A 12,639-nucleotide genomic window follows, 5' to 3' on the forward strand; every position below is an offset into this window, starting at 1 on the left:
CGATTCGTCAATCGTCACAATAGAAAATCAAAACAAAATTGTTTATTTTATTTAAATAGCATTAAGTCATTCATTCTATGGCAAAGAATAATAACAAGAAGTGAAACGCTGTCAAAAAAAACCTAAGTCGGTTGTGATAAAAAAACTAACTATTTGAATGTATTGGTAACATTTTATTCATGTGTATTGGTTTTCAAACCACTTTCACCACACTCCTCAAACACACAGAGTTGTAAAAAAGCGACCTTAAAAATTATAACAAAATTTTATTACAATTAAATTTAAAAATTAAAACAATTCTCAAATTATTTAATTTATTTTAGACCTGGAAATATTTTATAAATAGATTTTTTCGCTTATTATTCCATAATTTCTGCAAAAATTACATTTATTTGAATTATTATTAATTTTCAATACGAAATTTTACAAATATGTTTTTTTTTTCAGTTTTAATATCAACCCCCTAAAATTTAATATCCATGTTTCCGTTACTTTAATGGTTCAAATTTGTGTAAAAAAATTAAAGAATATTATGTGTTTGTGAAATAGTGTGTTAGAATTGCAATTTTATTGCAATTTTCAAGAATAAGTTTTGAAGATAAATGCTTCTCTCAAGTGTGTTGAATTCACATACTACTTGTATGTGAGAAGAGAGAGAAGTTGTTGTTGTAGAAAAAATGAGTGGCTTCCCTTCTTGTTATTCTTTGTTCTATGGGATAATCGTTGTTCTATTTTCTTTGAAATAATTGTTGAAGTGAAATAAAAAGAAAACAAGGCTGTGCCGAATCTTATATACCCTTCACCAAATTATACTTTAAAATAAAAATTTGAAATATTTTTTGGTAAACAAAATTTCAAAAGTCTTTGAAATATCTATCATTAGATATCCATATTGTCTATATTAATGAATTAGTAAATCAGATATAGATCAAAAATAGGTAAAAAATCGAGGTTGTCCTGGTTTTTTCCTTTTATCTCAGGTTGCTATTTAAAATCGAGAAAATCGGTCTTTCTCGATTTTAAATAGCAACCGAACCGGAAGAATTTCGGAGATATTGATGTATGAATCGTGTATGTAAGCTATTTGGGGTATCGGAAAGTTGATTTCAACACACAGACGGACAGACGGACATGGCTATATCGACACCGCTATCTATAACGATCCAGAATATACAGTGTTGGAAAAAATAATAGAAACGAGTGCTTTTTTCAAATTTTCTAAGTATATTAATCAAGTTTAGTTTTGTTAAAAAAAATGTATATGCAGTTTTGTTTATCAGACATACAACATAAGAAAAAACATAATCATTCTTCTTTTCATTTATATTTAAATACATTATATGACTAACAATGTAAAGAGTCAATATTTTTACTGGAAAAAATAATGGAAACGCGTAATAGGATTCAATTTTTAGAGACACATCTTTTGATTTTTTGTTAAAAAATTATTTAATTTCCATTGGGTTAAGGTCCGGTGACTGCGAAGGCCATTCCATAAGAGGTACTTTGTTGACAGCAAACCAGTCTTTTGACAATTTTGAGGAGTACTTCTGACCATTGTCCTGCTGAAACTCCCATCTGAAGGGCATCTCTTCCTCAGCAAATGGTAGCATTATGCTTTGCAATATATTTACGTAGTCCAGGGCACATATTTTGTTCTTTATCCAATATATTGGACCGACACCAGAAGAGTAGAAACACCCCCATATCATGATGGATTCACCGCCATGAGCGCCTAACATAATGTTTCCCATCGGATCCAAATAAATTTATCCTTTGTTACGTCTGACCACAACCCAAGAAGACCGTAAAACACGGCGGTGTATCCATCATGATATGGGGGTGTTTCTCTTCATCTGGTGAAGGTCCAGTATATTGGATATAGAACGAAATATGCGTCCAGGACTAAGTAAATATATTGCAAAGCTTAATGCTTCCATTTGCTGAGGAAGAGATGCCCTTGAGATAGGAGTTTCAGCAGGACAATGATCCGAAGGACTCCTTAAAATTGGCAAAGAACTGGATTGCTGTCAACAAAGTACCTCTTATGGAATGGCCTTCGCAGTCACCGGATCTAAACCCAATAGAAAACCTTTATGGAGTGCTCCAGGGGAAGCTGGAGGGTTTCAGTTCGAAAATAAGGACGAATTTTGGGAAAAAAAAATCCAGGAAGAGTGGTTTTTCATTGACAAGGACTTTTGCAAAAAAAAAATTTGATTTCATGAGTCGCAGATGCAATAGAGTTGTGAAAAACAAAGCTAGAGCAACAAAATAATAAAATAAAATAATTTTTTAACAAAAAATTAAAAGATGTGTCGCAAAAAATTTAGTCCTTTTATGCGTTTCTATTATTTTTTCTAGTAAAAATATTGACTCTTCACATTGTTAGTCAATGATTATATTTTTTCATATGTAAATATAAATTTGTTTTGCTTTGACTTCAGCACAAAAGAGAAACGTTATCCAATTGGCCTTAAATTTTGGAGCAGTTAGTTTTATATACCAAAACTTGGACCTGACCCAAAAGGTCAGGTATAATGTACATAGTTAAATTACAAATTATATGGGGTGTTGTAAAAGGCTCTAAGTCCATATTTTAAAATTTTATAAGAGAAGCAAAAAACATTCAAACTTTTTTTTGCGTAAATATTTTTGAATTCTGCAAACGCAATTTTTTTTTGTATTTTTCTTTGTTTTCTTGTGCGTAAAAGCAACATGATAAAATAAGTATTTGCCGAGATAAAAGGTTTTTTGGACTTAGAGCTTTTTCTATTCCTTAGTTTGTATTTTATGATGGACTTAGGTCTTTTTCTTAGAATTTGTCTTTCATTTCATATTTACTATTTTTTATAAGATTGTCATTCAGTTCGTAATTTCTACATTTTTCATTTGCGACACCACAAAGTATATATATTCTGGATCGTTATAGATAGCGAAGTCGATATAGCCATGTCCGTCTGTTCCGTAGCCCCAAATAACTTACATACATGATTCATACATCAATATATCGGTAATTCTTCGGCTTGGTTGCTATTAAAAATCGACAACATCGGTCCACAAATGGCAAAGATATAAGGAAAATACCAGGACAACTTCGATTTTTGGCCTATTTTTGATCTATAACTGGATTACTAAGTCATTAATATAGACAATATGGGTATCTAATGATAGATATTTTAAAGTCCATTGCAACGATGTACATATATAAAGCTATAGTAAGTTGGACCTACAATGGGTCAAAATCGGGAAAAATATATTTTAACCCGAATTTTTTTTCATCAAAAAAATATTTATGTCACAAATTCTTTTTTTTAATTTTTTAAAAATTAAAAAAAAAATTTAATAAATTTAAAAAAAAAACTTTTTTCAAAAGGGTTTATAATAACAGCCAAATTATAGCTCTGCTACTTGTTTTTCACTAATAATTTTAAAAAACAAAAAAAAAATTGAAAAAACTTTTAAAAAAATACAATTTTGAAAATTCTTTTTTTAAATTTTGTATACCAAAAAATATTTAAAATTTGTATTTTAAAGTACAATTTGGGGAAGGGGAAGATTCGGCACAGCCGAATATACAGAGTTATAATGCGTTTGTGTAGATGTTTGTAACGCCCAAAAATATTAGTCTAACACCCACCTTAAATAGAATCACTTTATGAGTCGATTAATTTTGAAGATATTTCGATAAAATGTGGTTCATACGCTTTTTAGACCCAAGGACGAAGCCTAATGAAACTGGCTGAAATCAGTCCATTATTTCCCCAAGCTGCCATACAAATGTCCTGCCGAAATACTTTATACTATGGAAATCACGTCACCTAATTTCATGCCGATCAGTCTATAATTCTGTGGTCATAAGCAATAACCACCTATTAGGCTCTGGAACTCTTCCTTTGCCTAAACTCACTGGGGTGTTTTGCAATTAAAACACAAACTGATTTCATAAACCTTAACTAAAAGAAAGCTTCTTGCTTTATTGGTTTCAATCTTATAACTAACTTATCAATATTCAACAAAACATCTTAATTTATGTATGTATATTAAATTTAAGTAAATATGTACATATGTATATAAAGAAAAGTCCGTTTAACGTTAAAAATCCAGGAAGAGTGGTTTTTCATTGACAAGGACTTTTGCAAAAAAAAAAATTTGATTTCATGAGTCGCAAACAAAGCTAGAGCAACAAAATAATAAAATAAAATAATTTTTTAACAAAAAATTAAAAGATGTGTCGCAAAAAATTTAGTCCTTTTATGCGTTTCTATTATTTTTTCTAGTAAAAATATTGACTCTTCACATTGTTAGTCAATGATTATATTTTTTCATATGTAAATATAAATTTGTTTTGCTTTGACTTCAGCACAAAAGAGAAACGTTATCCAATTGGCCTTAAATTTTGGAGCAGTTAGTTTTATATACCAAAACTTGGACCTGACCCAAAAGGTCAGGTATAATGTACATAGTTAAATTACAAATTATATGGGGTGTTGTAAAAGGCTCTAAGTCCATATTTTAAAATTTTACAAGAGAAGCAAAAAACATTCAAACTTTTTTTTGCGTAAATATTTTTGAATTCTGCAAACGCAATTTTTTTTTGTATTTTTCTTTGTTTTCTTGTGCGTAAAAGCAACATGATAAAATAAGTATTTGCCGAGATAAAAGGTTTTTTGGACTTAGAGCTTTTTCTATTCCTTAGTTTGTATTTTATGATGGACTTAGGTCTTTTTCTTAGAATTTGTCTTTCATTTCATATTTACTATTTTTTATAAGATTGTCATTCAGTTCGTAATTTCTACATTTTTCATTTGCGACACCACAAAGTATATATATTCTGGATCGTTATAGATAGCGAAGTCGATATAGCCATGTCCGTCTGTTCCGTAGCCCCAAATAACTTACATACATGATTCATACATCAATATATCGGTAATTCTTCGGCTTGGTTGCTATTAAAAATCGACAACATCGGTCCACAAATGGCAAAGATATAAGGAAAATACCAGGACAACTTCGATTTTTGGCCTATTTTTGATCTATAACTGGATTACTAAGTCATTAATATAGACAATATGGGTATCTAATGATAGATATTTTAAAGTCCATTGCAACGATGTACATATATAAAGCTATAGTAAGTTGGACCTACAATGGGTCAAAATCGGGAAAAATATATTTTAACCCGAATTTTTTTTCATCAAAAAAATATTTATGTCACAAATTCTTTTTTTTAATTTTTTAAAAATTAAAAAAAAAATTTAATAAATTTAAAAAAAAAACTTTTTTCAAAAGGGTTTATAATAACAGCCAAATTATAGCTCTGCTACTTGTTTTTCACTAATAATTTTAAGAAACAAAAAAAAAATTGAAAAAACTTTTAAAAAAATACAATTTTGAAAATTCTTTTTTTAAATTTTGTATACCAAAAAATATTTAAAATTTGTATTTTAAAGTACAATTTGGGGAAGGGGAAGATTCGGCACAGCCGAATATACAGAGTTATAATGCGTTTGTGTAGATGTTTGTAACGCCCAAAAATATTAGTCTAACACCCACCTTAAATAGAATCACTTTATGAGTCGATTAATTTTGAAGATATTTCGATAAAATGTGGTTCATACGCTTTTTAGACCCAAGGACGAAGCCTAATGAAACTGGCTGAAATCAGTCCATTATTTCCCCAAGCTGCCATACAAATGTCCTGCCGAAATACTTTATACTATGGAAATCACGTCACCTAATTTCATGCCGATCAGTCTATAATTCTGTGGTCATAAGCAATAACCACCTATTAGGCTCTGGAACTCTTCCTTTGCCTAAACTCACTGGGGTGTTTTGCAATTAAAACACAAACTGATTTCATAAACCTTAACTAAAAGAAAGCTTCTTGCTTTATTGGTTTCAATCTTATAACTAACTTATCAATATTCAACAAAACATCTTAATTTATGTATGTATATTAAATTTAAGTAAATATGTACATATGTATATAAAGAAAAGTCCGTTAACTTTATTAAATTAAACAGGTTCAAGGGGAACAAACTAATACCTCTTCATGAGGACAAAAAAAATTAAAAAGAGAAAATTATAGATTTTTAAATGACTTGTTGAACACGGTTCAACATACTCCCGGGCCACTCAGTGGCAACTGCAGCCTTGCCAAAATCCATGGATGACCCAACCGAATATAGAATACTGCGCTCTTGGTAGTTTTTCATTATGCAATATCTCTTCTTCGATCATGATGGCAGATAAGGTTCGCCGGCCAATTACGCCGTCTACTTCACAACATATGGCAAAGTGTGGATGCGCTTGGGGCACAGTCTCACGAAAATGGTCACCAAGTTTGGAATCGTCAATGGGGGTGGCACCATTATATTTGTTTCTTTGATCTCAAGTTTCCAGCGAGCAATGGGGCCGCTACGGCTTCGTGGCTCATATGTTGGTGCGACCTGAAATAGGCTAAAGTACCTATCTTCCACGGAAAATTCAGATAAAAACCCCGGAAAGATGTTAGCAACGCTTCGCTTTAAAAATGAAGTTTCCACCTTTTGGTTTAGCAAGAACGTGACCCACATAGGGTTTCCTTGGTAAATAAGATTGACTCTGACGAGCGGGGGAATATAATTAACCAGGACAGATGAGAATGTGGGTAATTCCATTACCAAAGGAGACACTTCTTGGGGAGTGGGGCTAGATGGAACTTTGGCTGACTCGTTGGACACAGCCTCTTCCTCGATGCTTGATGAGGTGACGTCATGAGGACGCTCACGATGTAGCATCGAATGGTGTTTGGCACCGCAAATAGTGCAACGATTATCAGACTGGCATGATGAACGTACGTGCGTATGTGCCAGGTAATTCAAAAAATAACTCCATTTGCTGACGTGCGCTCTTCTTTCCTCGATGGTTTTCGCTACGAAAACTTGGCAGTGTCTAAAGGCATGGTTTTTTAGGTATAAGTTGCACCGTGGCATTTTGATGGCTAGAAGGGAAGAAAAGAAGTAATATACCGTGTTATTAGAAAATTTGTTTAGCGACTTTTCTCTTTAGAATATATTGTTAATTTAACTCTATTTCAAGAGGATTTTGGAATCTTTTTCTTGCGTAGGGGAAGTTGGTAAAATACATAATTTTGATATTGAACGTACTATATTTCCATTTTGAGTTTTGACTTCTGCTACACGTACTTTGTTATCCTTCCCATATATTACTTTTATTATGCGTCCTAGACGCCACTCAGTAGGTGGTAATAAATCATCTTTGACTACAACAAAGTCATTAGGTTTAATGTTATGTTGTTCAGTTTTCCATTTCACTCTTCTTTGAAGCTCAGTGACATATTCGTTTTTCCAACGACGTGCAAAGATATGTTGAATAGCCTTCAGACGGTTCCATCGTTTGATGTAGTTTAAATTATCTAACGGGAGCTCTTCATTAGCTTCGGCTGGGGCTATTATTGGTGCTCCTCTCAAGAAATGACCTGGAGTCAAGGGTATTAATTCTGCTGGATTTTCTGTCAACGGAGACATTGGACGTGAATTTAATACAGCTTCAATTCTGATCAACACGGTGGCAAATTCTTCGAACGTGAAGACTAGCGTACCTGTTACCTTTTTCAAATGTGATTTCATACACTTTACTGCTGTCTCCCAGAGGCCACCCATGTGGGGTGCATAAGGGGGTATAAATGACCACTTAAAACCATGAGCGTTGTATTTTTCTGACAATTCTTTTTCTGCGGTTCTGTGGAATTCGTTGTGGGCCTTACGTAGGGCTAGGCTAGCTCCCAGAAAATTTCGAGTATTGTCAGAAAACATAGTTTTTGGACAGCCTCTACGTCCAGTGAATCTATCAAAACAAGCCAAAAATGCGTCTGTTGAAAGATCTGAGCACGCTTCTAAATGTATTGCTCTTGTAGAGAAGCATACAAATACGGCTGCGTAACCTTTGATTATGTTTGCATTTAGTAAGTTAGATGTTTTGAGATTAAACGGACCTGCGAAGTCTACCCCTGTATAAGTGAAGGGCAATGAAAAATTCACTCTCTCTGCAGGAAGTTCAGCCATTATTTGTTGTTGCACTTTGTGTTTGTAGATAGTACAGGCCTTGCAATTTCGAATACATTTTCGTACTAAATTCTTTAGTCGGATGATGTAGAACTCTTGTCTGACGGCTCTTAGCATGATCTGGTGTTCAGCATGAAGCAAAATCTTATGGGTGTAATCTATAAGGAGAGTTGCAAATTGGGATTTTTCTGGAATAATTACAGGATGCCGTTCCTGGTAGCTTAATTCCGAGTTTCTAAGTCTACCTCCAACTCGCAGTAGACCATCATCATCAAGAAATGGACACAATGTTAGAAGTCTGCTTCTCTGTTTAATTGGACATTTATTTTGAAGACATTTATATTCTTGGGGAAAGTAATTTTGCTGTGCGATAACAATCAAACGATTCTTGGAGAATTGTATTTCCTCTGCGGTTATGAACAGTGGAACTTTAATGTGACGCTTCCGAATACGATTGAAGAACCGGAAACAATAACTTATGACTCTTAAGGCTCGAGCAAATGAAGAAAAGCGTTTCAAAATGTAATTAAAGTCAAATTCTTCTTGTAAAATTGTATTTCTTTCGCCTAGAACCTTTGCGTGTAGGGTTGACACCTTTTTCGTCTCCAAATCTGTAGGCTCAAAAGCTCTGGGTTTTGGCCAAAGTTCATATGGCTGTGATAGCCAGGTGGGTCCATGCCACCATAATTTGCTCTCAATGAGTTCCTGTGGGGAACAAACACGGGTACCGAGATCTGCAGGATTGTCCTCCGTTTTTACATGTTTCCAGTTGCTTTTATTGCATATACTTGTAATTTTGGCAACACGATTTGCGACAAAAGTTTTAAGACTGTTTGGTGGTTTTTGTAGCCATGCTAGGACTATCGAGGAGTCCGTCCTTTGCATTGTCCATTAAACTTTTAACTAATTTTGCTAGCAAGACTGCTCCACATAGTTCAAGTTTTGGTACTGTAGTTCGTTTAATTGGAGCTACCTTAGTTTTAGCAACAAGGAGGTTACAAAAAACTTCGCCATTCGAAGCTGTAGTTCGCATATAAATTGACCCGCAGTAAGCTCTTTCTGATGAGTCACAGAATCCGTGAATATGTATCGTGTGTGCTGGTGTGAATTGTACCCATCTAGGAATTCTCAGTACTGAAATTTGTGGTAGAGATTTTAAAAATTAATTCCATTTTGCAATTATAGGCAGTGGAACACTCTCGTCCCAGCCCGTTTTAGCTTCCCATAATTCTTGCATTAATATTTTAGCTACTATCACAATTGGACCCAGCCAACCTAGGGGGTCAAATAACTTCGCTATAACTGACAATATATGTCTTTTTGTAGGGCTGGGTACAATTTGGTTTGGTTTTATATCGTAGTAGAAAGAATCTGACATCGCATTCCAGCGTATGCCTAAGGTTTTGGTTGTACTGGAGTCACCAAACTTTAATATATCTTCATCTAGAAGATCCTCCCGGGCCAAGTTATTCAGTAGAAAACTGTCATTGGCTGTTATTTTCTTCATGGGGAAGCTTGCTGAATTTAAAGCCTGAATTAGTTGACTTTGTTTCGATTTTGCCTCCTCCAAACTGTGTCCTCCTGACAATATATCATCCACATAGATTTCGTTCTTTAAAATCGTAGATGCTTTTGGAAAATGATTTTTGCAGTCCTCGCTTAACTGCTGTAGAGTTCGTAAAGCCAAAAATGGTGCGCAGTTGACTCCAAAGGTAACTGTTTTCATTTGGTATGATTTTATAAATTTATCCGTGTCATTACGGAATAAAATTCGCTGATACGGTCGATCAGCTTTATGAACGCGTATTTGGCGGAACGTCTTTTCTATGTCGCCAGTAAACACGAATTTGTATTATCGCCAATTAAGCACTATCTGCATTAAATCTGCTTGAAGAGATGGGCCTTGGTGAAGAACATCGTTCAATGAAAATCCGCTATTTGTTTTCTTAGATGCATTGAACACCACCCTAACTTTTGTTGATTTACTTTCCGGTCGTGTAACCGCATGATGTGGAAGAAAATACGAATCTTGTTTTGCCTGATAATTATCTTGATGAAATACGGCTTCCATGTGATCCATGTCGATATATTCTTGGAGAACTTCATGATATTTTTCTTTTAAGTCTGGAGATTTTTCAAGGGTTTTTTCCATTCTGTGATATTGAGCCAAAGCACTATTTCTTGAATGACCCAAGTATAACTCTTTTGGAAAGGCTTCTTTAAATGGCAGGCGTACGATATACCGACCATCCTGGTGACGAGTAGTTGTCGTTTGAAAATAGTTTTCACAAAATATGTCAGCTTCTGTAATTGTAAAATCCCTTTCGACCTCTTCAAGTTCCCAGAACTTTTTGATTTGATCATGGAGAAGCAAATTTTCCGAGAGCATCACGGAAGTAGAAAATGCATTAATTTCATTTGGTTTATTCGGGCCTGACAAATACCAACCGAAGTGTGAATCTCTTGCTTCTAAGTTACCAGAGATATTTTGTCGTACACCTTCTAGATTAATAAATGGTAAATAGTCGCTGCCGATTATCATGTCAATAACAGCAGGTTGATAAAATTTTGGATCAGTCAGAGTTAAATTTTGAATTGCTTTGTAGTTTTCGACTTCAACACGACTTGAGGGTAAAAAATTGGCTATCTTGGGAGCTACAATTGCCAAAATTCTTATTTTAAAGTTTGAAACTCTAGATTTTATGTTAACGAAACATTTGCCCTTTGAACTCACCACTATGGTTCCACCAAATCCTGATATCTGACTTGAATGTTTCTCCAATGGAAGTGCAAGTCTTTGCTGAATACTTGTGGTAATAAAACTTCTTTCTGCACCGTTATCTAGAAGAGCTCGAATAGTAAATAATTCTCCACCCTTTTCAATTTGAATAAGTGCTGTGGGCAACAATGTGGTTCCTTCCCGACGAATAAAATATGCACTTATGTTATTTAATTTTTCCACTTGTGTGCTAAAAGATGAAGCTTCAGTACTTGGAGTTGAAGTTGAAGGTTTGGAGTAGCTTGGGGCTGGCTCATTTGTGAACTATTAGATTTAGAATATTCTGCCTTTTCTAGATGTAGCAATGTGTGATGCTTTTTCTGGCATATAGAACACGTATTTTTACTTAAACATTTTGCTTTAAAATGTGTGGGCGATAAGCAATTCGCACAGTATTTGTTTGCAAAAACAAATTTTACACGCTCACTTGCCGACAATGATTTGAATGATTTGCAATACCTTAGTGGATGATTTTGCTTGCATTTCTTGCAGCTTACATCTTGTTCACTTTGAGTGTTGAATGATTGTGTTCTTGAAAAACTGTGTCCTTTTGATGGGAGCGTCCTCCTATCTGATATGGTTTCTAAAATGTCGATTCGTTCGGAAAAAAAAATTGTTTAATTGTGGCCATGTGGGCAGTTCACGATGGTTTTTTAGGGACTCCACCCATTCTTTCACAGTTTCATCTGAAAGCTTTGAGACTATAACATGAATTAAGAATGGGTCGTGCAATTCGATTTCGTAATTTTTCAAAATTGCTAGGCAGTCGTTAACTGTATTTTGAATATACCTCAGAGATTTGACTGATTCTTGTGGACTTGGTTGAACAGCATGAATCCTTTTTATTTGATCCTGCACCAAAAGTCTCTTATTCTCAAATCTATTTTTTAATGTTTCCCAAGCTAACTGAAAGTTATTATCTACCAAGTCAAAATCTTTAATGGCTTGGTAGGCCTCGCCTCTCATTTTGCTACGCAAATAATATAGTTTCTGTGCTGGAGATATGAAAGGATCTTTTCCGATGACCGCTTGAAACATATCTCTGAATGCCGGCCACTTGGAGTAGCCACCCTCAAATTCCTGTATTTCACACGCAGGTAACTTTAGTGATGATCTGCTACTTGTAGGCCTATTCTCATTTGCTGTGGTCTCTTTCATTTTTTCCAAAATTTTAGTTTTTAAGGCCTGGTATAAATTGCTAGCTTCCTCGTATCTTAAAGAAACCTCATCTTTATGGTCGTCACTCTCAGTTTCCTCATCTTCTAAAACATATTCCTCATATGAGTCGACTAACTTGACCCATCTTCTTTCTAATTCTTGTTTTTTGACATCAAGAAAAGCAAACGAACAATCTATAGGACATTTTCTCTCAAAATTTGTGCAGAATACTGCCAACTGAGTCAGGTCAAACTTGCATCTTCTCTTTGATGCCGCCATAGCGAATACCCTGACCGAAAACTCAAATACCAAATATAGTTTTCTTCTTTGAAAATCTTTATAATCGCTTGAAAGATCCAAAAATTTTCACATTAATCAATACACATTCACGTGAGGTAAAGTTACTGATATTTTTATAAAACAACACCTTGTTGTAATATTCTTGAATTTCAGGAAAATAAATTTTATTCAGCTTTGCCTTGACCACTAATAACCACTTCCGTTTATTTCAAATTCATTGTCGCGAACCAATAAATCCTCTTGATTTTATATTGGATGTATTTAATTTATTATAAATAATTGCAAACTCACCTTTGTTTAATACCGGCTCTTCGTTATTTTATGGTAGGGAACCTC

General features: G+C 34.1%; 1 protein-coding gene across 1 annotated transcript; it reads right to left on the minus strand.

Annotated features, from left to right (window-relative positions):
• Positions 1 to 173: 173 nt before the first annotated feature.
• Positions 174 to 8,951, minus strand: LOC135963081 (uncharacterized). Its single transcript, XM_065514855.1, has 3 exons — positions 7,212 to 8,951; positions 6,630 to 6,821; positions 174 to 245 (listed from the first exon to the last, which is right to left on the minus strand). Exons 1-3 carry the CDS (start codon positions 8,949 to 8,951, stop codon positions 174 to 176), a joined length of 2,004 nt encoding a protein of 667 aa, XP_065370927.1.
• Positions 8,952 to 12,639: the final 3,688 nt, after the last annotated feature.

The sequence above is a fragment of the Calliphora vicina genome, unplaced genomic scaffold, assembly GCF_958450345.1.
Source record: "Calliphora vicina unplaced genomic scaffold, idCalVici1.1 scaffold_21, whole genome shotgun sequence".
NCBI classification, from domain to species: domain Eukaryota; kingdom Metazoa; phylum Arthropoda; class Insecta; order Diptera; family Calliphoridae; genus Calliphora; species Calliphora vicina.